Below are 23,485 nucleotides of genomic sequence, written 5' to 3' on the forward strand. Positions count from 1 at the left end.
GCCCTTTGGTTGAAACAAGATGATTAAAATCAGGGCGGAGCTGGAGGTCTTTCTTCTGCCGCAGGCACCTGACAAGAAGGAGGCACACGATCTGCCCCTGCCACTTTAGAAAGACATGGCTGGCCCACTGCACCAAGGAAGCTCTTGGTCTCTCTGGCTTTGATGGAACCCATGCACACACACACACATACCCTCCTCTGATTGTGCATACACACATATATGTGTGTACACATCATTGGTGTTACTGTGCAACGCAATCCAACACTCATTCAGTAGTTGGCATGCTAAGCAACAGTATGTTCATGCTTACCTTTGAAATACCATTCACCATTCGCTTATGATGATCAGTTATGTCCAAGCCAAGGGCCTGAGCCATGGCCCAAAGAGTGAACACAAGCAGCATACTCCCACAAAGCAACATCGGTTAGGCTGCTACCGACTCACTGGGTGGTTTTGGCCATGTTGTGTTGCCTCTGTGGGTCTCAAGTCTGCTCTTCTTGGGAGTTAGGCTTCAGTGGGCCTACCCTGGGTTTGTAGATTCTCAGGGGTCCCTGATGGAGAAGTGGGGGTCGGTTGGCAATTCTAAATAATTTTAAGACCTAAAGGAAACTGTGCCTTTTCCACACCAAAGCTCAACATCCTCACTAAAATGTTCAGATGCTGTTGCCTTGGACTTCTGAGATTGTCAGTGCAGTGATGTCACATTGATCAGCACATGAGGGACAAAGGCTCTAGGTGGCAGCTTATGACATGAAATGATTTTACGGGATAGGTGACTAGAGGACCAGGCATCAACCCCAATTACGTTTCAAGTATTCACAGCCTTTCAATCAGAGGTGTCCAGTCTGTGACCCACCTTAGACAAAGAAAGAGGACAGAGCAAAATGAGAATTAAGACATGTCAAGGTCGATATGCTTCCTTAACTTCACTAAGGACAGCCACAGGGAGAGTGTTTTATGGCATTTCATATCATAGTATGATTATATCCCTTGGTAATTTGGATGGCAGATTAAAATCTATTCATGATGAAAAGAAAATAAATAGTCACATCCATGGCTTATGTAATTACTAAATAACTCAAGTTCATACGGTTGGCAGATCTTTTAAAAACTTAAAGATCAAAGGGGAAATTTTGAGAAAATATATGCCTGCTGGCAAGCAGGCAGGCACGGCTAGTCTACGTCAGAATCCCGGGCGCTCTCTAGCCCTGTTGCTGAAGAGATGCAAGACTTCAGGAGGGCGTGGGCCAGCACTGGACAAGCCCCTGCCCAAAGCAGTTCTCAAGTTTCCCTGTTTTATTTATGTTCCTATGTAAGTTCTCACTTGAATGCAGAATTCAACTTCGGTTCACTTCCACGCCAAGCCCTTCCAAGAACAAATACCTTCCAATGTGATATTCTGTATTTCTGGAACCTCAGTGATGAATTCCAGATTCAGGACTCTTGATCCTATCGAATATTCATGATTCAAAGTGGTTTTTATAGCCTCAGGGAAAAGCCACCCCCAGGAGCCAGGACACTTGTAGAATACATAGGCTACAATTTCTGTAACAACAACAACCCAGTCCTAATCAGAGATCTACAGTTTCTGTAACAACAACAACAACCCAGTCCTAATCACTCAGATGAAATTATGGAAGTTCCATTAGGTCCCCAATTATTTCCTTTTTATAATCTGACCATTATGTGACTCCTTTATACAGTTCCTCATTATCAGAAGAAACCTGAATCAATTCACCTGTCACGAAATCAAAGCCCTCCAGATATTCCTCTTGCCACTTCCAGGTAAGGAGACAGGAATGCCTTGTTGGGTGGCAGCCTGGGGATCAGGCCATGTGTTGTCCTGGATAATGACGCACCAAGGCTTCCTGAGGAATGGGAAGTCTTTGGTCTTTGATAATGAAGCCTAGTGATGAGGCCCAAGGGAAATGTGTGAGTCACAGTTGTTAGGGAAGCTGATGGCATTGTTCTTCCTGCAATTTACTAGCGATTGCTTGTTAGAGAAGTTTGGAAGATCTGAAGGCTTGGATATGAACTAGACAGAATTAACTAGAATGGATGCAAATCAGTCTGGGGGAAAAATCGGCCATTTCTAGTTATTCTCAGCTGGTAACGTATAGGTTACCACCTGCAAACTGCCAGCTACTTTTGAACAAAACTTTATAGATGGGTGGGGGTTGAAAATGCCATTATCTAATTTAACATTTGCCTGATTGGGTTATTGTGACAACTACTGTCCCAACTGAAGATTCGAGGAAGCAAAGGCTCAAATCAGGATTCACTGACCAAGGTCACTATAAATCAGTGCTGGCTTCCTTACAACAAAATCCAGGACCTCCAAAATTAGTGGTTCTAAGGTCCCCATGACCCCTGGCTGGTCAGCAGTTCTGACCTCAGATCATGCCGCTTTCCCACTGTCTCAGCCCCTATTTTCACTTAATGCAGGACATTTGCACACGCTATTCCTCTGTCTATACCACCTCCCTCCATATTTCCCTCTCAGGACCCTCTCCCTGCTTGGCAAACCCCTCTTCAGCCATCAGACCCCAGCTTAAAGCCACACTGAATTTAAGAGATAGTTCTAACCCACTCTTTGGAAGGAATAAATGAGGCCCAGAGAGTCAAGTTCACTGAAGTCAAGTTCAACTTCGAAACCCAAACAGTAGCCCATGCTGCCAATCATGGCTTAATTCTGAAAATGCTGAAATCTGACTTTCCCTGGTGTCCTGCCTACAGTTAAGATGTTATATTTTATTTACTCAATAAATACTTATAGGGAGTGTACCTTATCTATGGTAGAACAGAGTCACGGTCAGGAGAGACCCACCAGAATCAGACTGCCCAGCCTCCTCACGAGCAAACCACATTCTTGGGCAACGTTGCTTGTCCTACAGTAGATACTGAGAGCAGATCCAGGCCTACTGCAAGTTCCTGAAAAATGTCAGCTTTCATTGCCACGGGTCAGGCCTGCTCATCAAGGGCCTGATCTCTATCCCCTGTTACCTCCCCTTCCCTCACTTGCTTGTTGTTGTTTCAATTGTCTTTTACTATATTTTATAATCCTCTTTCTCTTATGGATTTCCTCATACTAATCCATAGTTTTCCCACTTAGCTCACGTTTCAAGAGGGAACAAGATAATTTCTGTGCTCCTCTTGCTTGCTATGGCTCACTCTCCTTCAACTGGTAAACAATTTCTAGAAAATATCAGCCCCAACCCGCCATCTATCTATGGTGACCATAGTTACGAGGCAAGTCTGAATTCATGGCTTCCAAAAGCAAAGAATCATAATATGTGCTTATTGAAATATGATGGAAAGAACTTATGGGCCAATTTGTTCCATATATGGTTCCCTGCCTTGAGAAAAGAGAGAAAGAAACAGCTGCCTACTGCCTTACAAAACAAATCCTTGTAGCACAGCCCGTGAAATAGAAAGTGCTTGGTAAATGGGACTTAGTCCATTATGACTGACCTTGCCTTGGAGTGGAATTCTAGCTACCATGGGAAATACCAACATTCTGTCAATTCTAACATTTCCTTTAGTTCACCATTCGTGACCAGGAACCACAGTGTGCAAAACAGAGGTAAGAGCACCTTATGTAAGAATTATAAAACAAACAGGTAAGCCATTACGCTATGACATCCCTGCGCTGTGACTTAGCTTTTGCGAACCTCAGCATCGTTGAGCTGATGCATGTAGGTGTAATTGGAGCATTTTCATCGATAGATAGTATTCCATTATGTTAATATCACAATGTATATCTGTAATTCAATTTGATCCCTTAGGTATCTTCCAGAGTTTTCTTCTTATGAACATAATGACGTTATGAACAATAATGTAGAAGTCTTCCCACATACACAACACGGTAACTACTTCTCTGAGAGTGAAATTTCCGAGTTGGAGGCTGTGCCTCTCTTCGATTATACTAGATGAGTCTTCCAGACATGCTAGTTCACCAACAGCTTATGAGTCCTCCTCATGCCCCATCATCTCCAACAGTTGTTCTTGACAAACTGTAAGTTCTGCCAATCCTTTGGATGTAAAATAGATTTATCTTAAGTCTATCAAACAAAGAAAATCAAATGGATTCCTCTTACTAATTGATGATAACTAACTTACTAATTGATGAACATGGGATACCTGTCTGCAGAGTTGTCTACTGTAGCATATAAATATAGTGTCATATTCCTATTGGTGGTGGGTCTCAATATTATTAGTATTATATTGTTCAAACAAATCTATCATATTTTTGCATTTCTTTCCTCACCCCATATGCTATGAAGATTCTGTGTTCAGGTCTAATCCTCTAATCTCTTTCTGTTGCACCAGAAGAGAGCTGAAAGCTGCAGGAAGCAGACCCCATGGGATGTAGTGGAATGACTGAGGTTCTACTGACCTGAGTCCTAGTGCTGCCTCCTTCCCTACAACAGGGTCATCTTGAGCAAGTTCATTCTTGGATCCACACCCTCCCTCCATCCATAAAATCCAAATAATAATATTAACTCACAGGATTTTATACACACACACACACACACACACAGATGTGTGACACATAGTATACAACTGACACATTTTAATAAATATCCGTCCTTCTCCAGGGATTCCCAGCCCAATTGATCCATAAGACCCAAGAGTTTCCTGCCTCGCCTCCATATTGTCCTTATCCTTCCCCTGCCCTATACTATCTAGGTATTAGATTGTAAAATCAATCTGGAAAGTTTATTTCCCATGACATGTGCCACATTGCTAATAAGAGTTGTTTAAGAGCAGCGCCTGGATGGCCCAGTCAGTTAAGCAACTGCCTTTGGTTCCAGTCATGATCCCAGAGCCCCAGGATCAAGTCCTGCATCAGGCTCCCTGCTCAGTGAGGAGTCTGCTTCTCCCTCTGGCCCTTCCCCTTCCCTTATTTCATACTGTCTTTTGCTCCTTCTCTCTTAAATAAATACATAAAATCTTTAAAAAAAAAAAGTTTCCCAAGAGAGGATTTCCTTTTTTAAAGGAAGACAGTCAAAAGGAAGAACTGTGAATAACAGGATGGGTCCAATCCCTAAGAATCAAAGGGCAGAATGGCCAGACTAGGTGTATGAAGACAGGAAGACTTGCAGCATCCAGGGGCAAATCTAGGGGCTGAGCAGGGGCTGTGAGAATATGCTACAAGGAAAGCAGAATCAGCTTAGAGAGAATTCCAAAGTTTTAATTTGAAAGACAAAACCATGCACAAGTGAAAAATGAGAAGGAATTGAAGATCGGAACAGCAGTGTTAGTGAGGCCGATGGCTTTCACAGACAGGAGTCCAGTCAAGCATCCCCAAACTAGGAGTAAATCATCTGTTCTGAGGTCTTACAGGCTGTCCTCCATCCTTGTCCCAAAACAGTTGATGAAGGAAGTAGCCCAGCATGGATGGGGGGAAATGTTTCCAGAGCCTTCAAACAGCACAGATTCATTCCTCTTTCACTCATCAAACATCCACAAAGCACATGGTTTTATGCAGAATTGGGCTGGGTGGGTCCTAAGAATACAGAACAGAGGCAGCCCCGCCCTTCAGCTAACCAGGGCTTAACCGCTCCCCTGTTGGTTTACTGAGCAGGTGTTCATTCTACTGAGTAAGAATTCATTGCTCAGGCACCAGGATTTGGCAGAAACTAGATGCATAGAAAAACACACAATCCCAGCACTCAGTTTTCAGTCTAGCTAAGCTTACTGGTTTTAATTTGAATGCCTGAGCCGAAGGAGGCAACACTCTTCATGTAGAAGAGTGAAATCTATGCCTCTGTCAATGGGTATATTATCATCCTTATTCTACAAATGAGAAAGGAATTTGGGAAATGCTTTTTCTTGATAGTTCAGCAACTACTTGATAAACAGACTTGGCTCAATTCCCCGATTAATGAATTCAAGCTAAGCTATTAGGAGTCTGAAAATTCTGTGCCCAACAGAATTGGGGTTGGGAGGGGGTCCACACCACTACAGGGAGTCCCTTAGATCCCACAAGATTGCACCTCCACCAGCCCATGTCAGATGTCAATCATATGCCCAGGTTGTCACCTGGGCTTCTGATCAACCAGCTATACATCCAAGGTTCCAGTGAACCTCTCCCTAGATTCAGTTAATTTGCCAGAGTGGCTCACAGAACTCACAGAAACATTTTTCTTGCTGGATTACCATTTATTATAAAAGAATACAATTCAGCCACAACCAGATTGTAGGGGTGCACAGGACAAGGTCCTGAACAAAGGGGCTTCTGTCCTCATGGATTTTGGGACATGAATGATGGCACATGGAAGAGTTCTGGTTCACCAAACCAGAAGCTCTCTGAACCCCATACTCTGAGGTTTGGAGAAGTTTCATTTCATAAACACGATTGATGAAATCATTGGCCACTGGTGACTGATTCAAGTTCAGGCCCCTTTCCCCTTTCCTAGGTCAAGGGGGTGGGGCTAAAATTTCCAACACTTCAGTCACATGGCCGATTTACCTGTCAACCAGCCCCCATCCTTAGGCACTTTTGGAAAGTCACCTTATTAACATAAACTCAGGTATGGTTGCAAGAGGTTTGTTACACATATTAAAGAGCCTGTATCATTCTTATTACTTAGGAAATTCCAAAGGTCTTAAAAGCTGCTGTTAGACATGTTTCACCACTGCATCACAGAGCCTAAGTGAATGGGTATCAGAACCAAAAACAAATTATTTTGATATATTAGAAGATGGTCCAGAAAGGTTTGGCTCTACTCCAAAATTCTAATATTAATCTCTAAGCTTGGGATTGTATGGGATCTGTCTTCTTTTTGTTCAAAATGTTTTGTTTTCTGACATTTTATTTTTCTATCAGCATTTTATAAATATTCTTTAAAAGATATGGCTCTTAGGTTATAAAATTGCTTTTTAAATTACATGCAAGATTAAATTAAAATTTTCCAATAAATATGTATGGATACCTGCTTAAAATAAAACGCTTTTCTGTAACTTACAAAAGAAAAGTCTAAAACTGTGTTTCTTTTATAATAGTAACAAGAGAAGCAGTGGTGTTTCTTGAGCGATAGTACAAACACCACACTAACAGCTTTATATACAGAAGAGTTTTGAAATGTTAGTAATTACTGATATAAATATGATTCAACAACCCACGCCTTTTTTATTAGGCTACCCTATCTCAAATTTTATTGCCCACCTACACACTGTCCTCTCCACAATATTCTTGTACTGTCCTCTAAGTAAGAGAGTCTTATTTCATGGGGTTATAAAACCAAACTGCAGTCTTATGTAAAAAAATATATATATATTTGTATATATAAGTATATTTATATATATACATATGTGTATCTGTATACATATAAATATGTGTATGTATAATATATATTTGATATAATATAATATTATATATGTGTATATATATAATTTCCAAAGATTAGCAGCCATTATTCTAGAACAAAATCAGTTAAATATTTGCAATGGATTATATACTCAGAATTTCATTCACTCATTAAACAAAGAGCCAAAGGGCTTTCAAAGGAAAACAGTACAGCGAGTTGTTCTGTTTGTTGTTTTGTTCCATTTAAATCATTCTCTGTATAGACTACAAATGCATATAGATGTTTCTAAATGCTCTTTTTCAAGTTGGACTTTTTAAATATTCAAGCAAGGCACTCAGAGTCGAAATCTAGTAAATCAGTGGCCACAATATAATGAAAAATTCATAATCACTGAACATTATTATGTAAACTACACAAACCAAGTGATAGACAATGCTGATAATGGTTACTTTCTTTTCTGAAGTACACTCTTACAGTTTCGATCCATGTTGAAAAGATAGTGATGGCCATTTCAGTAATAAGTCTCTATGTACTGTTTCACTCTAATTTAAAATAAAGTTTTTAAAGTATTTTCAGAAATACTACAAGAGCTCTTTTAGCTTTTTTCTTGTTTAGGATTTGTCTAGTATATAGTCTCCAACCTCCCATTAGTGACCACTTTGTCATTATATTTCGGTGTCACTATATTTAAGCATAACTGGAATTTTTTAACTAATCCGTACCTAATTTTTAAATGCTTAGCTTAAACTTTTGACATTTATTGTGATTACTATATTTTAGATCAGTTTTTTAATATTATTCTGTAACTTCTATTGCCCAACTGTTTGGACTATTTCTTTTTCTGCCAGATAGTGGGTTCATCTCCTAATTCCCCTTTCTTTCTGCCCCCTTGGAAGTTTTATGTTCCAATTCTATTCACTCATTCATGACCTTTAACATTTTAAATAAAATCGTGTTTGAATTTTAAAAATCTGAGGTTCATACCCTCAAGCAATATAAGAAACTCAGAATGCCGTAAATCTGATGGTATGGATTCTGCACCGTTTGAAAATTAAGTTCCCTTACTTATAAAATTTGAAAATCAGAGAGGTCTTCAGCATAATTCCTATTTTTAAGGTCATAAATTGGTGGGTGAGATTAACTTACTATGATGAATGTGATTTAAACTTGAAGCAATCAAATGTTTTCAACAAACATTTTGGTACACATAATTCCCTCTAACAAACTTTCTTAGGCTCCATGTTAAAAGTCACAATCCTTGGAACCATTAAAATAGAATTTAAAATGTTTCTGGAGTGCTCAATTCTTCTTAGGAAACTTGGAGAAAAATTCAGCTTTTTGATGACAAGTAGCAGAATAAAAACATATAACCTAAATGCTACTGTAACTTGCATGTAAATATTTGCTATTAGTATTATGTTTCAAAGTATACTGTCAAAAGTATCCCACTCTTTCGAAGTTCTTATTCAGCTACTAACTAGAACTATAATTTTAATTATATTTTTAGACTGAATTAATACTATATAGCTTATAATTCTGTTTTCATACTAATCACCTTTCTTCCATGTTATGTTATTACTGTCCAGTATTCTACTTTGATATTGTTTTCATACTCTCAAGGCTTTATGATTTTTATACAGTTAATCCTTGCTTAAAATTACTAACATATTTACAATCTTTGCTTAGTATTTCTCCTAACACTTCACTCCTTCCTTGTGGCCTTGATTTCATCCTTTACTAGTGTTTATGAGAATTACATGCAGTGGAATTATGCTAATTTCATTGAATATAAGGAGAAAACACCATGTCAAAACTTGACAAGTGGTAGTATCTTAAAATTGAGGTTCCATGTGAACACTAAGCCCTTTCAATGAACTTTTTGTATTCAATTTTGTACTTTTTGTATTAAATTTGTATTTAAAGTCCATTGGTCTATCTTGCTCTTTTAAAGAATGTTCTCACCAGACATGATTTTGTAACATCATGCATTGGTCACTTGGAATATGATTCACAGACCTGAGCAGATCTTTCCAAAGTTAACACATTTTATATTTTTTTTTAAATTACATTTGCAAATAACACCACAAGTCTCATCAGAAAGTTGTGCTGTTATGTAATGATGGTAGATACAAGTTTTTCCAAATTCCAATTTGTACTAGAAAAATCTAATTTTATAATTGGCAACAAATACTGCCAGTTCTTTTCCATAAAGTGACAGGCTTACTTTGTTCATTTTTAATAAAATATCTGCCAACTGCCCAAGTCTGAATAATCATAATTTATGGATTAGTCATTCTTTTAGGTTAAAAAAGTGATATTCCACTAAAACAAAAATTTACTCTTTCAAGTTAAAAAAAATAGCATTTTCTGAGTTGAGAACCAATTTGGCTTGTTGAAGAAACTGAACAGAGGTCATTATGACCAGAACAGAGTGGACAATGTGGGATGGATGGATGAATGGATGGATGGATAGATAAGATTATTCCAGGGCTTATGGACAGAAGTAAAACAATTTGGATTTTCTTTCTGGTGTAAAGGAAATCATGGAAGGATTTTTACAAGGTAGAATAGCAAAGTCAGAACTACATTTTGTTATGATTACTTCAGATGCCCTAGAGAGGAAGGGGCAAAAGCTGAAGCAAGAGAAAAATCCAAAGGAGACTGCTGTCCAGAATGAGATGACAGTAGTGTAGACCAAGAAGTCTACCCCAGACATAGGCAAGAGTGATGAGTTCCAGCTCCTTGCTGGAGGGAAGAAATCTGACACAGTAACAAAATCATACTTATATGTGAATTTCCTTTTCCCCAGATCATAAAGAAAGCATGCAGTTTCATCCTCCTCAGAGATGTCAGTCTCCAGCCCACCTCAGTCCTCAGGAAAATTCACTGCACTATAAAAACACAAACTGGAGGAAAACTTTCTCCACGAGGTCTGATGAAAAGGTAAAACAAATACTTCTCTTCAGTGTCTTTCTAGATGAACTTAGCATCAACAGAGAGCTTTATTGAACCATTCCTACATGGAGATCATCATGGTTGGCTTTATTTTATTCCCCTTCAGGCTACATATTACTGATTTTTAATATTTTTACAGTGTTTTGTTATATTTCATACTGCTCTTCTAACCAGTCTTTAATTTGCACATTCTCAGATTCTTCAAGTGGCTTTAATTAATAAAAAAATAGAGATATCAAAGCCTGTGTTTTATATTCACTAGCTTTTTAGGACTAACAAGGATTTATATATTGCAATACTTTTGCCAATAAAAGAGCCACCTGTCATACACTGATTGCATTTGAACAATCCAACAATTTATTGAGCACTTATTTTATGCCACATAATGTGTTAGAGGATATTGTCCCTGCCCCAGAGGAAACATAGAGCAAGGAGAGGTGCTAATTCATAACAGATGTATTCTTGTTTGTCCTTCATCTATTTCCCGCTCTCTTTCTAAAATATTCACCATCCCTATTATCTTCTTGGATCATGCTGCACTTACATTTACAATGGGGATGGCGTGTGTTTCCATGCCCTTCCCTCCATTACTTTATAACATTGCTTATTAAATAAAGCCTTTCACTATAAAGCACAGAGGGATATGCTTCTTATGGGTCTCCATCCCATATCCCCCATATGCTTGGGGGGTCCTGCGATGGAGCTGAGAAAGTGTTTTAAGCAGAAGCAGAGCATATAAGGTATCTCTGGTCCAGTCCTACAATCTTTGCAGTATCCTAAAGGTCTTTTGTTGTCCTTATATTAATTTCTACCTTAATTCTAAAAGAGGTCTCAAACTCTTAAGTTAGACTTTGGGAAACTTTGGCACATACTTCTGTTACTGACCCTTGCTATGTACCTGGCTTCTCTTGCCTCTGTCATCTCCTTCATGAACACTGAAATCCCTGAGTTCTAACCAGGTGTCTCTCCAAAGTATACCTCTCCCAGAGCCTGGATTCCTCACAGGCATGGGAGAAGCTTGCACTAGATCTGGACTGCACTGATGCCAACAATTTCAATGCACCTTACGATCTGTTACCTACCCATGTACTATCAATAACAAGGTTTACTTATTAATATTCTTTGACTCTTTCTTCACTTTGTATCACTGTTCTAAAGAAAAAGACAGTATTACGTGCCACAGATAGAAAGTAACTTTCAAACTAATTGCAACAATCCACTTCTGGGTATATATGCCCCAAAGAACTGAAGACAGGGACTCAGAGAGGTATTTGTACACCCATGCTCATAGCAGCATTTTTCACAATAATGCCAAAAAGTAGAAATAATCCAAGTACTCACTTTGTATATATAAAACATTTATATGATATTAATAATAAAATGTATACTATATATCTATATAATATTTAAATTATATATTTACATAATATATCTAATATAAATAATATATAATATACAAAATATATAAAAATATATAATATATATAAATAGGGATACTGCAGGGACTTTATATATATTTATTTTTTATTTTATTTTATATTTGTATATAAAAATATGTATATGTTTATGTATTTATATTTCTATTTTATAAATATATATATATTTATATAGAGAGAGATAATCCCTGCAGTATCCTGTTATACATATATATGTATGTATATGTATAATGAGTATTTGGACTATTTCCACCTCCTGGTATACACACACACACACACACACACACACACACAACTTCAGTTTGTAATGATGACAAAGCTTTGGAGATGGACAGTGGTGATGTTTGCAAAACCATGAGAATGTACTTGATGTCACTGCATTATACACTCAAAAATGGCTTAAATGCTAAATCTTATGTTATGTACATTTTAAAACATTTTTAAGTCACTTTAGCTCAAACAAAACAAGGCCATTAAAATGGAGCCAGATCCCACCCCTCACTAATGGTTCTCAGCTTCTGTTCTTCTGTTGCAGAAGAGATCAGAAAAGCCAGAGAGATATTAAGGACATACTAGAACAAAAATGAAACATTCCCCTTGAATTATTCAAAGGGCTAGAGAGAGAACTGAAAGGAGGCTACTTCTCCCCCAGGTAACTCAGAGTTATTTGATGCTGTATCTGAGAACCACCTAAACTTGTCTGCCGGCACTCATGACCACACCTACAGAAAAGAGGACTATAAAATCTCTAAGTGCCTTCCACTTTGAGCAAGTAGATAAAATCAGAATGGCTGAAATGAACCCTGACTGAGCCCTGCCAAGCCCCAGTCTATCTGAGAGACCCTCAAGAAGCAGCAGACTGCTCTGAGCTCTGAGAGCTCCCACTTCTGAGGGGGATAGGGCTCTGAGGCTCCTTTCTTTCTGGAGCCTGTGATGTGGCTTTGCAGGGGTCAAGCAGAGCTCCTCCTGCCTCTGGACCTTCCCAAGGGGGCAGGGACTAGGTAGAGGAAATTATTCCAAAGGGAGTCTTAAATAAGAGATGACTTTGCTCCCCAACTGGATGAAAGAGAATGGTAGAGCCAGGCAGGAGGCAGGAGAAAAGGGTGAGGCATGGGGTGGTTTCTAGGCAGCAGGCCTGGCTCATGCCCTGAAGTGATGCATGTCCAGAGACCAGCAAGCACATCTGGCTGGCCAGACCCAGGCACTCAGACTGGAGGGAGGTAGCCAGTGAGGTGGCAGACTTGGCCTGGAGCTAGCTCATGCCTCTCCCAGTGGCACTCACATATGCTTGGTGGTGTACCCATTGCTGGAAGGATCTCCATTCCGGTATGCACTGGGAGGACCAGAGACTCAGATGGAGAGCACAAGGACCTGCTGTCCCTTACCTAGCTCTTGCCAACCATGTGACAGATGCTGACTCCCTAAGCCTGCACTATCCTGACATGCCTGCCACACAGGATTATTACGGGGGTGGACTTAATAATGAATGAAGAATGGCCTTGGAAAGGCTGGACTCACACAGGGGACTGTTTAATGTTATCATCCTTGGAATCCAGTAAAGGAATTGTAGATTCATGGCACATCTCCCTGACAGCCCTTTCTTCTGTTATGGTGGATTTTATCATCAAAATAAATGAGTTAGTATAATAGGGTATCATGGTACAGAGAGAAATCCAGAAGGCCAGGGTTGGAATCCCAGTTCTACCACATGTGACTTCACACAACTGCTACAAAGACGCTCTTGATCTGCACCTTCCCCTTGCCTGCTGGTTTTTCAAGGACTAGGGCCACGCCGGCTTCACAAACAATACACCTCCCACCTTAGCTTCAGCAGGTGCAGATTCAGAAAGCACTGGTAGCTAGAGTGTTTATGACCCATTTTGAGCGTGGTGCCAAAGGGCCTTTCTCAATAGATGGGAGTGAAATTTCTCATCACTTTCAATGACAGACAGACTCTGTTGTGCCAGTTTTCTATAACAGTAAGCTGCAGTTACTTTTCTTGTGTCCATTTCCAGATCCAGGGATGAAATTTTGGGGCTGCGTATTTACTATAAATCAAACTGTGGTTTGACCCTCGTAGAGCAAAAAGCACACTTTAGTTAATTAATTGATTAAAGTTAGTACTTCTTTTTGACCCTAAAATATTCACCATCTATCTGCACCGCAGGATGTCCAACAGAATGACTGGTACATCGGAGAACACAGTCGCCAGGCAGTGGAAGAGGCATTAAGGAAGGAGAACAAGGTAACACCTTGTAGAGGGGCCACTGCACCCTGTCTGCAGCCATCTCTGGTTTTCTGCCGAAAGGTCCCAGCACATAGCGAGCAGTGTGCTTTGATGCACCAGCCTGGATCTCTCAGTGCTCAGGAGGTTGTCATTAAAAGGGGGAAATGGCTGTGTCACTTATTAATCTTGTGACTTGCCCTTCTTCCAAATTATCTTTAAGGAGGGCATGTGATATGATGAGCACTGGGTGCTATATGCAACTGATGAATTACAGAACTCTACCTCTAAAACTAATGATGTTGGCTAATTGAAATCTTTTTAAAAATATTTTTAAGTTTAAGTTTCTTTATGGATTAAATGAAACAGTTAAATGAACCCTAAGGAACTACTTTGGAGATCAGATGTGGAAGCTGGGATATGAATGGAGGTCACCATGGAAAATGCCTTCCTTCTACTTTCTTCCCAGTTCATGTCATTACTAAAGGTCTGCCCAAAGTACAGGCAGGTCTATTTAAATTTTTTTAAGATTTTATTTATTTACTTATTTATTTATTTATTAGAGAAAGAGAAGGAGAGACAGAGAGCACAAGTAGGCAGAGTGGCAGGCAGAGAGAGAAGCCGGCTCCCTGTTGAGCAAGGAGCCCAATTTGGAACTCAATCCCAGAACCCTGGGATCATAACCTGAGCTGAAGGCAGCGGCTTAACCAACTGAGCCACCCAAGTGTCCCTAGAGGCAGGCCTTTATATCTCCTGTCTCTAGGAAAGGTACAGGGATCATGAATAATGTCCTAGTCAGGATATGATAGGTTTCTGTATTAACTACCCCAAGTTCTCAGTTGCTTAGCATAGCAAAACTTTCTTGCTTGAGCTCCGTGATCTACAAAGGTTTGGGTGCATAGATCTAAGGTGGTAGAGACCATGTCTTCATGTGAGCTCACACCAATCACATGCTGGCCCTTACCACATCTTCTCAAAAGTAATACTCATCTCTGCTCACATTTCTTTGGTCAAAGTGATCCACATGGCCAGGCCTAACTTCCAAGGGGGTGGGCACAGACAAATCTACCATTTGTCCAAAAAGAGAAAAGACATGAAATTACTTAGGATCAGATCAAATGACACTAGAACCATCATCACCAAGAGCAAACAGTTATTAAATTACTGTTCTATTATGAGCAGAGAGCTCTATTAGGCTGTGAGAAATCTCTCCAAAGTGACAGAAAGGTTCTCAAGACTGCTGGATCATCAAAACCTCTAACTAACCAGTGCAATGTTTATTATTGAATGAGGAAATACAAAGATGGAGTTAGTTAATTAGTAAATGGGTGGATAAATGATAGGGCCCCGATAAAGTTTAGTAAAATGTAGCTCTCAGAAATGATATTGTGAAATTAAATGACATAAATTAGATGTTAGTTTCTAGGGTAAATTGAATGATGCCCCCTGACAAGAAGCCCCAGACCTAATCCCCAGACCTTGTGAATACACCTCCTTACTTGGAAAAAGGGCTTTGCATGTGTGATTAAATTAAGAGCCTTGAGATGAGGACACTATCTTGTATGAGCTGAGCAGATTCTAAGTAATCACAAGAATCCTTAGAAGAGGAAGACGTGGGGGTTATAAGTGAAGGACCCCTGGCGGCCCCTGGAAGAAAAAAGTCAAGGAAACGCATTCTTCCCGAGGGCCTCCAGAAGGACCCCAATACTGCGACCCTTGCTTTTAGCCCCGTAAAACCCTTATCAGACCTCAGCCTCCAGAACTGTAGGAGAATAAATTTGTGTTTTAGTCCATGAAGTTCATGGTAGATTGTTCTAACAGCAGGAGGAAATTAATACAGTTGCTAACAAAGTATCCCAAACATATTAGAAGTCCACGGAATGATCTCATTTTCTAGATGAGGAACCGGAGTCTAAATCAAGGTCTCAGTCATAAAGAGGAAAAAATGGAAAAGGGGACAGAACCTATATTCAAGATCAGTGCTCTTTCCACAAAACCACAGCTGCCTGTAGTAGCCATCACAGTTATTTACGTTCCATTGGATAGCTGTAGGTGGCTAGGTGATGCCCTGCCTACAGGACTCTCCCTGACCCCTCCCCAGGGAATCCCACCTAGTTGACGTCTCCTGGGTAGATGGGGTAGCAGGATGTCAGCTCCAACCTTGCTTCCTCATCCTGGCTAACCAGCACCAAATGAGTCACTATACTCTCTGAGCTGTTTGCCAACAGAAAAATTACACTGAGCAGACCTGCTTCCAGGAGCCGCTGTGTGGATCGTGTTAAAAGACAAACAGATGCACCCATAATGTCCTTCCAGCAACATCTGGGCACTCAGTCAAGGCTCCTTTTGCCACCCCCTCCCCCTGTGTGCCTGTTTCTGCCTCCTCTCCAAAAAACACTGAGAAAACTGCATCTCAGTTGCATGACTTCATCTTTTCCTATTCTGTTTGTCTCAGTTTTGTCAAAACATGTTTCTAATTAATGAAAGATAATTTCATTTAAATTGCAGGATTGCCTAGATTCATGGTGACAAACTCATTGCAGAGGTTAAGATGATAAATCCAAAAATTGGTTCCGTGTCTTGGCGTCTTCTCCCTTCCTGATCTTGGGAAATGCTCTGTGCTTGAATCTTAAGGCTTCAGTTACGGCTGAATGTTTTATGTAGACCAAGTTCCAGAAGATTCTTCAACCCCACTTTATGTACTCAGAGGCTGATATATTTAAAGGGCAAAAACTTGGACTAGACTATTAGGTAATCTACTAACTAGCCATGAGGCATTAGTGGATTCACTTAAGCAATTAAGACCCTACTTCCCTTCTCTGTAAAATGGGGATAAAATAACTTCTCAAATTTTATGTAAACATCACATGAAATAATGTTGTAAAATGCTTAGCATCTTTTTTTTAAAGATTGTATTTACTTATTTGAGAGGGAGAGAGCACGCGCACAAGCAGGAGGAAGGGGCAGAGAGAGAGAGAGAGAAGCAGACTCTCTATTCAGGAGGAAGCCCAACGAGGGGATTGATCCCAGGACCCTGAGATCATGACCTAAGCCAAAGGCAGACATTTAACTGATTGAGCCACCCAGGTGACCCTAAAATGCTTAGCAACTTGAGAGCAAGTTTCAATAAACCCTAGCTATCAGAATTATCACATGTCTATAGTTTCTTAGTATTATTTATAAACTTAATATATTTATAGTATTATATTAGTATAAGTATTATAATCATTATTCTCTGTATCTGTAATGATAAATATTAGTTTTGCATAATAGGTATATATAGATATAAGATATAGTCTACATGGAGATAATTATATGTAACAATTAGTTATAAACATAAATTATTATATGTAATATCTATCTATAAAAAATAGTAAGTCCTTACATGCCTAATTAGATCTATTCTAGTAGATTATTTGTAACCATCTATGTAAGAATCTATACAATTACAGCTACAGATTTTTCAATACTTTTCATCATACAAAAGGCACAGTGTAGCCACAAAACCAGCACTGCAGGGGTGCTTCTGTTTAGGAGACTCACTCCATTTCCTAGCCCTTAATGACCAGACTTCCAGCCTTAGCTATTCCCCAGGTGGGCCTGGTCCCTGCAGTGTGCCTCTTCACAGCTGTCAAGCCATCTCACACTGCTGACCTTCTTTTGGAAACTCTCCATCTCCTCCCTTGGCTCCCGTCACACTGAAGCTTCTGGGTGTCCTTCCTAATCCCTTTTCTGTCTCCTCTTCTTCCTCTGCACCTGCCTTCCCCTCACCAGAGTCTATGTTAGCCCCTCCCTCCCATGTCTGCTCATGCTGCTACCAATGACTGAAACCCCACATCTTTTGGGGGGACCCTAGCCCTATATTAACATCTCCCCACTCACAGGTCCCTTGTATTATGCTAAAAGCCTCCCTTGCTAAAGCTTGCAGTGGCTCCCACTGTCTCTAGACGAACACCTGAGCATCAGGCAGAATAGGATATATGGGAACAAGGGAGGTGAAGAAAGCACCCCCAGAAGGGGAGGTGGAGAGTTTCTCCATGCAGATGAGGTGGCCTGTGTGAAAGCTGAGAGCCCAAAAGCAAGGGGTGCCTTTCAGAAACCTTGGCTGGAGCCAGAGTTTTCAGAAACCAAACCCCAAGACAGGCTGGAGCATTTATCCCCAAACATCATGCTAAGGTTGTAGACATGACATTGACGCCAGTGGGGGATGGTGTAAGATTTGGAAGAAGGGGATGTCCTGATCTGACTGGTGCACTCTTCAGAAAGTAACAAGAAACCTTACACGGGCTGACCCTCAAATATGCACTAAATTAAATTTCACGAAGAACTGTTTTGCCAAAAAACAAGCCACATGGGAACGTGGCACAGACAAGTGTCACGACAGCCAACACCGTCAGGCCTGGGATGCTGGCCTGCCTGAGATAAAACCATTTTTCCTTCTGCTTCAGGATGGCACTTTCTTGGTCCGAGACTGTTCCACGAAATCCAGGGCAGAACCCTACGTGCTGGTGGTGTTTTATGGAAACAAAGTCTACAATGTGAAAATCCGTTTCCTGGAGAAGAATCAGCAGTTTGCCCTGGGGACAGGACTGAGGGGTGATGAGGTGGGTATGACCTGACACTTCCCTTTCCCAGATCAAAGACAGCAAGGGGAGACTGTGGGGAATGCTGGCCAAGTCACCCATCATATCCCCATGACTGCTTGGGGGAGAGAAAAGAATGTCACCCTGGAGGTAGAGACTAATTCCCTTCCAGCTCCTTCTACAAGCATCCCTACCCACCTTAAACTTCAGCCCACGGGCCCCAGCCACTCCTGACCATTCCATCCCCTGTCCACACAGATCTGCTCGTTGTAGGAAAGTCATTCTGCAAGACACATCCAAATTCTGCCTCCCCGGAGGTCTCCCCTGAAGCTGAAGTTAGTGTTAACACCACATTCCTTCCCCACCCCCATGCCAAACCCTCACAGCTGGCGTTCCACACCCTACCTGCTGGCATGAGGAACACTGAGTCGTGTCTCCAAATTGAATATGGGCTCAGTCACAGTATGCGGTGCCATGTTGGGCATGCCCGTCCTCAGTACAGACCTGCTGACAGGCGGCTTCGTGAGAGAATCCATCAGTTAAGGCCTTCCAGATTCACTGCATAAAAACAAAGGAGGAAGGAGACTGGTTTTTGCTGAGTGTGCTTGCAGTCGGCCTGGTCTCCGTATCACCTCGCGTGAACCCTTGACGACTCCTTGCTACAACAATTGCTCCAACCTTAGATGTAGGGAAACTGCAGCTCAGAAAGTTATGTAAATGGCTAGAGACACAGGAGTAATGAGAGGGTGAGGAGAAGCTACTCGTTCAACTCTTCTTGAAAGGAAGGTAGGACAGAGGGATTGGAAGGGAAGGGTAGGGGGCAAGTTCTACATCACCACTTACTAAGGATGTGAGCTCAGACCAGTCATTTAATGTCTCTGGGCTTTAGTTTCTTCAAAGTGAAATGCAATGTTTTCTTGTCCAGACTTCTCTAATTCAGGAATTTTCATTTAGCATCTCCAGACCTCAGTCTTATCCGTTGGTCTATATTATGTGCTGAATTGTGCCCCCCCCGACTCCTCCCAGATCCCTGTGTTGAAGCCCTAACCCCTAGGACCTCTGAATAGAACTATATTTGGAGCTAAAGTCTTTAAAGAGGGGATTAAGGTAAAATGAGGTCACGTGTGTGGGCCCTAGAATAGTATGTCTGGTGTCTCTGTAAGGAGATTAGGACACAGACATGCACAGACATAAGGTCACAGCAAGAGGACGGTGCCTACACAGCAAGAAGAGAGGCCTCAGGTAGAACCAACCCTGCCAACACCTTGATCTTGGACTTCTAGACTCCTGGACTGTTGTTCAGGTGCCCCCACCCTGCCCCTTCTGCAGCCCTTTGTCATGGAGGACTGAGAAAACAAATCCAGCATAGATCCAGAACTTTCACTCAACTATCCATTATTCCTCAGTAGAGATCAAAGTGAAGAACACGGCCAGGGCTGCCAGAGTGCACCAGGAACGTGCGTATGTGAGGATCCTGTTAGGGGCTGCATGAAGACTGCAGCTTAAACCCAGTATCCGACCCAGAGCCCTTTCGGAGTATCGCACATAGCTGGAGAGGTGTGGTCCACACTGGCCTTTTCAAGAGCCTGGGGAAGTCTGGTCATAATTGAGAGTGTGCGTGGAGAGAGAGATTAATACATAAATCTGCTAAATGCAGCCACACTGAGAGAAGAAGACAGCAAAGATGAAGAGAAGAGCCAATTTTCCCTTTTGTGATGAGGATTAGTGACTTAACAAACATACCCCATTCCGAGCCAGCCTGACACTTAGCAAGCCCACGGTAGGTGTGAGTTATTATGCTTTCCTTCTTATTCCCAAATGTAATAACTGGGGTACAGTTCCCCGGAACCAGATGCATATGGTTAGTGGACATTCCAGTTCAGTCCCCCTCCATCCTTTCTAGCTTCTTCCAGCTCCTAGGATTTCCCATGTTCTTTAAAAAAAAAAAAAAGTTGTATTGTGACTTTTAAATGATCGGGACACAGAGCAAGTGGAAATCATGCGCCCTGACCCGCAGGGCCTCTGCGAGATGCTGTGTCACTTGCTCTCTTACCTGGACCTCAAAAAACCTCAGAGAAGGGTGCATTACTGACCCTTTTACCAGTGAGGACACAACAGTGAGGACCTAAAGAGGTCACAACAGCTTTCCCCCCACATGCCACACTTTGGTCTGCTCCTAACATAGGAGACGGCGATCTTACTCCGAGATGACATCTGAATAGTGTTGAATCAGATCATAAGCCAGTTCCCGCCTCAGCAGGGAAGCGGTTGCCAACCATGACAGCCCAGATTAGACCATCAGCTTCCAGGTGAGCTGCTCTAATTATCGTCACCAAGGACCCCTCAGGGATTCAAATGCCTATTTTAAGAAAAGCCTTTTTGGCTTATTCCGGAGTCTTCTCCTCCCATTCGTTACCCCCCACAAGCCAGCCTCCTTTTTCCTACATTTATTTAACACCTGCACGTTTGCCGTGCACAAGGCCTATCCTGTGCCGTGAACAATTACTAATTAACTTCAGCAATTTATTCCTTCCTAGACAACCTGCAACGATGGTGCCACCCATATTTCCACTTAACAGTGACAGTGAGACACAAATGTTAAGTAACGGGCCCCCCAGTCACAGCAGGTACAGGGCAAGGCTGGGCTTCATTTTTCATTCTGCAAAAATACTCATATGGTCTCGGGTAACATCGTGACCAAATGCCAACAACCAGTAGCCTGCCCAGAAGCCGTCCAGAATGCGGGGTGAAGGAGAGTTAACACTTTCGTGAAGCTTACTGTGCACCAGACACCAGATGAGAAAGGACACTTCCCCACCGTACACTTTTTCTGCCTCGCGAGCCAGATGCTGGTGCCAGACTGGGACAGTCTAGCTTGCTCTCAGCTCCCTCCTGCCCCTCACCAGCCACGGGAGCCCCCACTCTCCTGGGGAAGACGCTCCCAGTTTTACAAAAAGGAGAGAGAATGTGATACAGGAAGACTCTGCTGAGTGCAAGCCAACTCCAGCTACTTCCTCTGGGGCTTGCATAAAGAAATAGCATCTTCGTTTGACTCTGCGGGAGCAAGGTGATGAGATACAGGGTTGTCAAAGATAATTTTGGTTTTGTGTGACTTTTGGGCTGCCTTGCAAACTTGAGAATTTAACCACACATCCAACACAGTGACACCCCTCTCAAGGGAGTTATTACAGCTTAGATGAGGTGACATAAACACAGTCACATAGACACTCAGACACACAGAGGCAGGTGCTTAGTGAGTAGGGGTTTCCATCAGAAATGATTCCCAAGTGCCTCTGCCTTGGGTCTGTGTCCCCGGGCACTAGTGAGGCACAGCCGTCCCCAGGATGTGGGGGTGGCAGGGGATGCCTGGACAAGGCTCCAGAAAGCAAGCATGCCAACATCTTCTCAAGCACAGAAGGGGAGCAAACCCACCCACATATCCCAAGAATAGGCCTGGGGAGGTCCATTTTGCTGCATTGGTAGGTGTTTGTGTCATCCTGTTAGCCACGCGGCTAGAAACTCATGTTTGAATTCAGATTTAGGAAAGACCCCCGTGTCTTCATGCCCTGGGTCCTCTAACCGAGCACCACCAAGTTGATGACTTCAAACATCAGAAATGCCTTCTCTTGTGGTTTTGGCAGCCAGACATCTGAAATCGAAGTATCAGCAGGGCTTCTGGACATGGAGGGAAGGTACCTCCTTGCCCCTTTCAGCTGCTGGTGGCTGTGGGCAAGCCTCAGCTCCTTGTCCCGTGGGTCCTATCGCCCTAATCTCTGCATCTGCTCTAATCTCTTCCTCTTCTCTGGATGAATCTCCTCCCTATGCTTCAATCTGGTACGGGTATGCATGACTCCTTTAGGGATAACCCAGAATTCCCTCCTCTTATGAAGATCCTCAACTGACCCCATCTTTTTTTAAAAATTAACATATAATATATTATTTGCCCCAGGGGTACAGGTCTGTGAATATCAGGCTTACACATTTCACAGCTCTCACCATAGCACATACCCTCCCAATGTCCATAACCCAACCACCCTCTCCATATCCACCCCCCAGCAACCCTCAGTTTGTTTCCTGAGATTGAGTCTCTTATGGTTTGTCTCCCTTGCGATCACATCTTGTTTCATTTTTTCCTTCCCTACACCCCACAACCCCCAACCCTGCCTCTCAAATTCCTCATATCGGAGAGATCATATGATAATTGTCTTTCTCTGATTGACTTATTTCGCTCAGCATAGTACCCTCTAATTCCACCCACATCATTGCAAAGGGCAAGATTTCATTTCTGATGACTTCACAGTATTCCACTGTATGTATGTATGTATGTATGTATGTATATGTGTGTGTATGTATACACACACATACATGTGCATACACACATATACATATATATACCACATCTTCTTTATTCATTCATCTGTTGATAGACATCTGGGTTCCTTCCATAGTTTGGCTATTGTGGACATTGCTGCCATAATCATTGGGGTGCATGTGCTCTTTCTGATCACTACATTTGTATCTTTAGGGTAAATACCCAGTAGTGCAATTGCTTTAACTGATTCCATCTTTTGTCATGAGAAATACTATCCACTCTTGACATATAAGGCAATACAGATTCCTGGGATTGGGACATGATGTATCTCTGGGGGACCGACCACCTTTCAGCCCAGTCTACCCATTTGCTCAGTTATTGCCCCACCATTCATTTTATGCCTACACTATGCTAGACTTCATGCTCCATTCTGGGGACACAGAGTCCTTACTGCCCAGGGGCTACCATGCTCATCTGTGCCCATCAATGCACACGCCTAAGCAGGGGTGAGACTGGAAATATTTAGCCACTACTAAAATACCAGCCCCAGCAAGAGAAGCACCTGCCATTTGTAACCCACAGAGCTTCACCTGCTGCCAACCGCTAACCTGCATCTGACTTCAGAAACCATGTGGGTCAAGGTTTCTGTGAAAGCTCATAGA

The 23,485-nt window shown here is 41.8% G+C and overlaps 1 protein-coding gene across 1 annotated transcript in view; it reads left to right on the plus strand.

The window, feature by feature from the left end:
- The window catches only part of CLNK (cytokine dependent hematopoietic cell linker), a 218,589-nt gene that overhangs the window by 192,038 nt on the left and 3,066 nt on the right, over positions 1 to 23,485 (plus strand). The window contains exons 14-18 of the mRNA XM_044225942.1: positions 1,704 to 1,785; positions 3,543 to 3,583; positions 10,123 to 10,256; positions 13,872 to 13,949; positions 18,377 to 18,532. Coding sequence (XP_044081877.1) covers positions 1,704 to 1,785; positions 3,543 to 3,583; positions 10,123 to 10,256; positions 13,872 to 13,949; positions 18,377 to 18,532 — 491 coding nt within the window. The remainder of the gene's footprint in view (positions 1 to 1,703; positions 1,786 to 3,542; positions 3,584 to 10,122; positions 10,257 to 13,871; positions 13,950 to 18,376; positions 18,533 to 23,485) is intronic.

This window comes from Neovison vison, chromosome 11, assembly GCF_020171115.1.
Source record: "Neovison vison isolate M4711 chromosome 11, ASM_NN_V1, whole genome shotgun sequence".
Classification (NCBI taxonomy): domain Eukaryota; kingdom Metazoa; phylum Chordata; class Mammalia; order Carnivora; family Mustelidae; genus Neogale; species Neogale vison.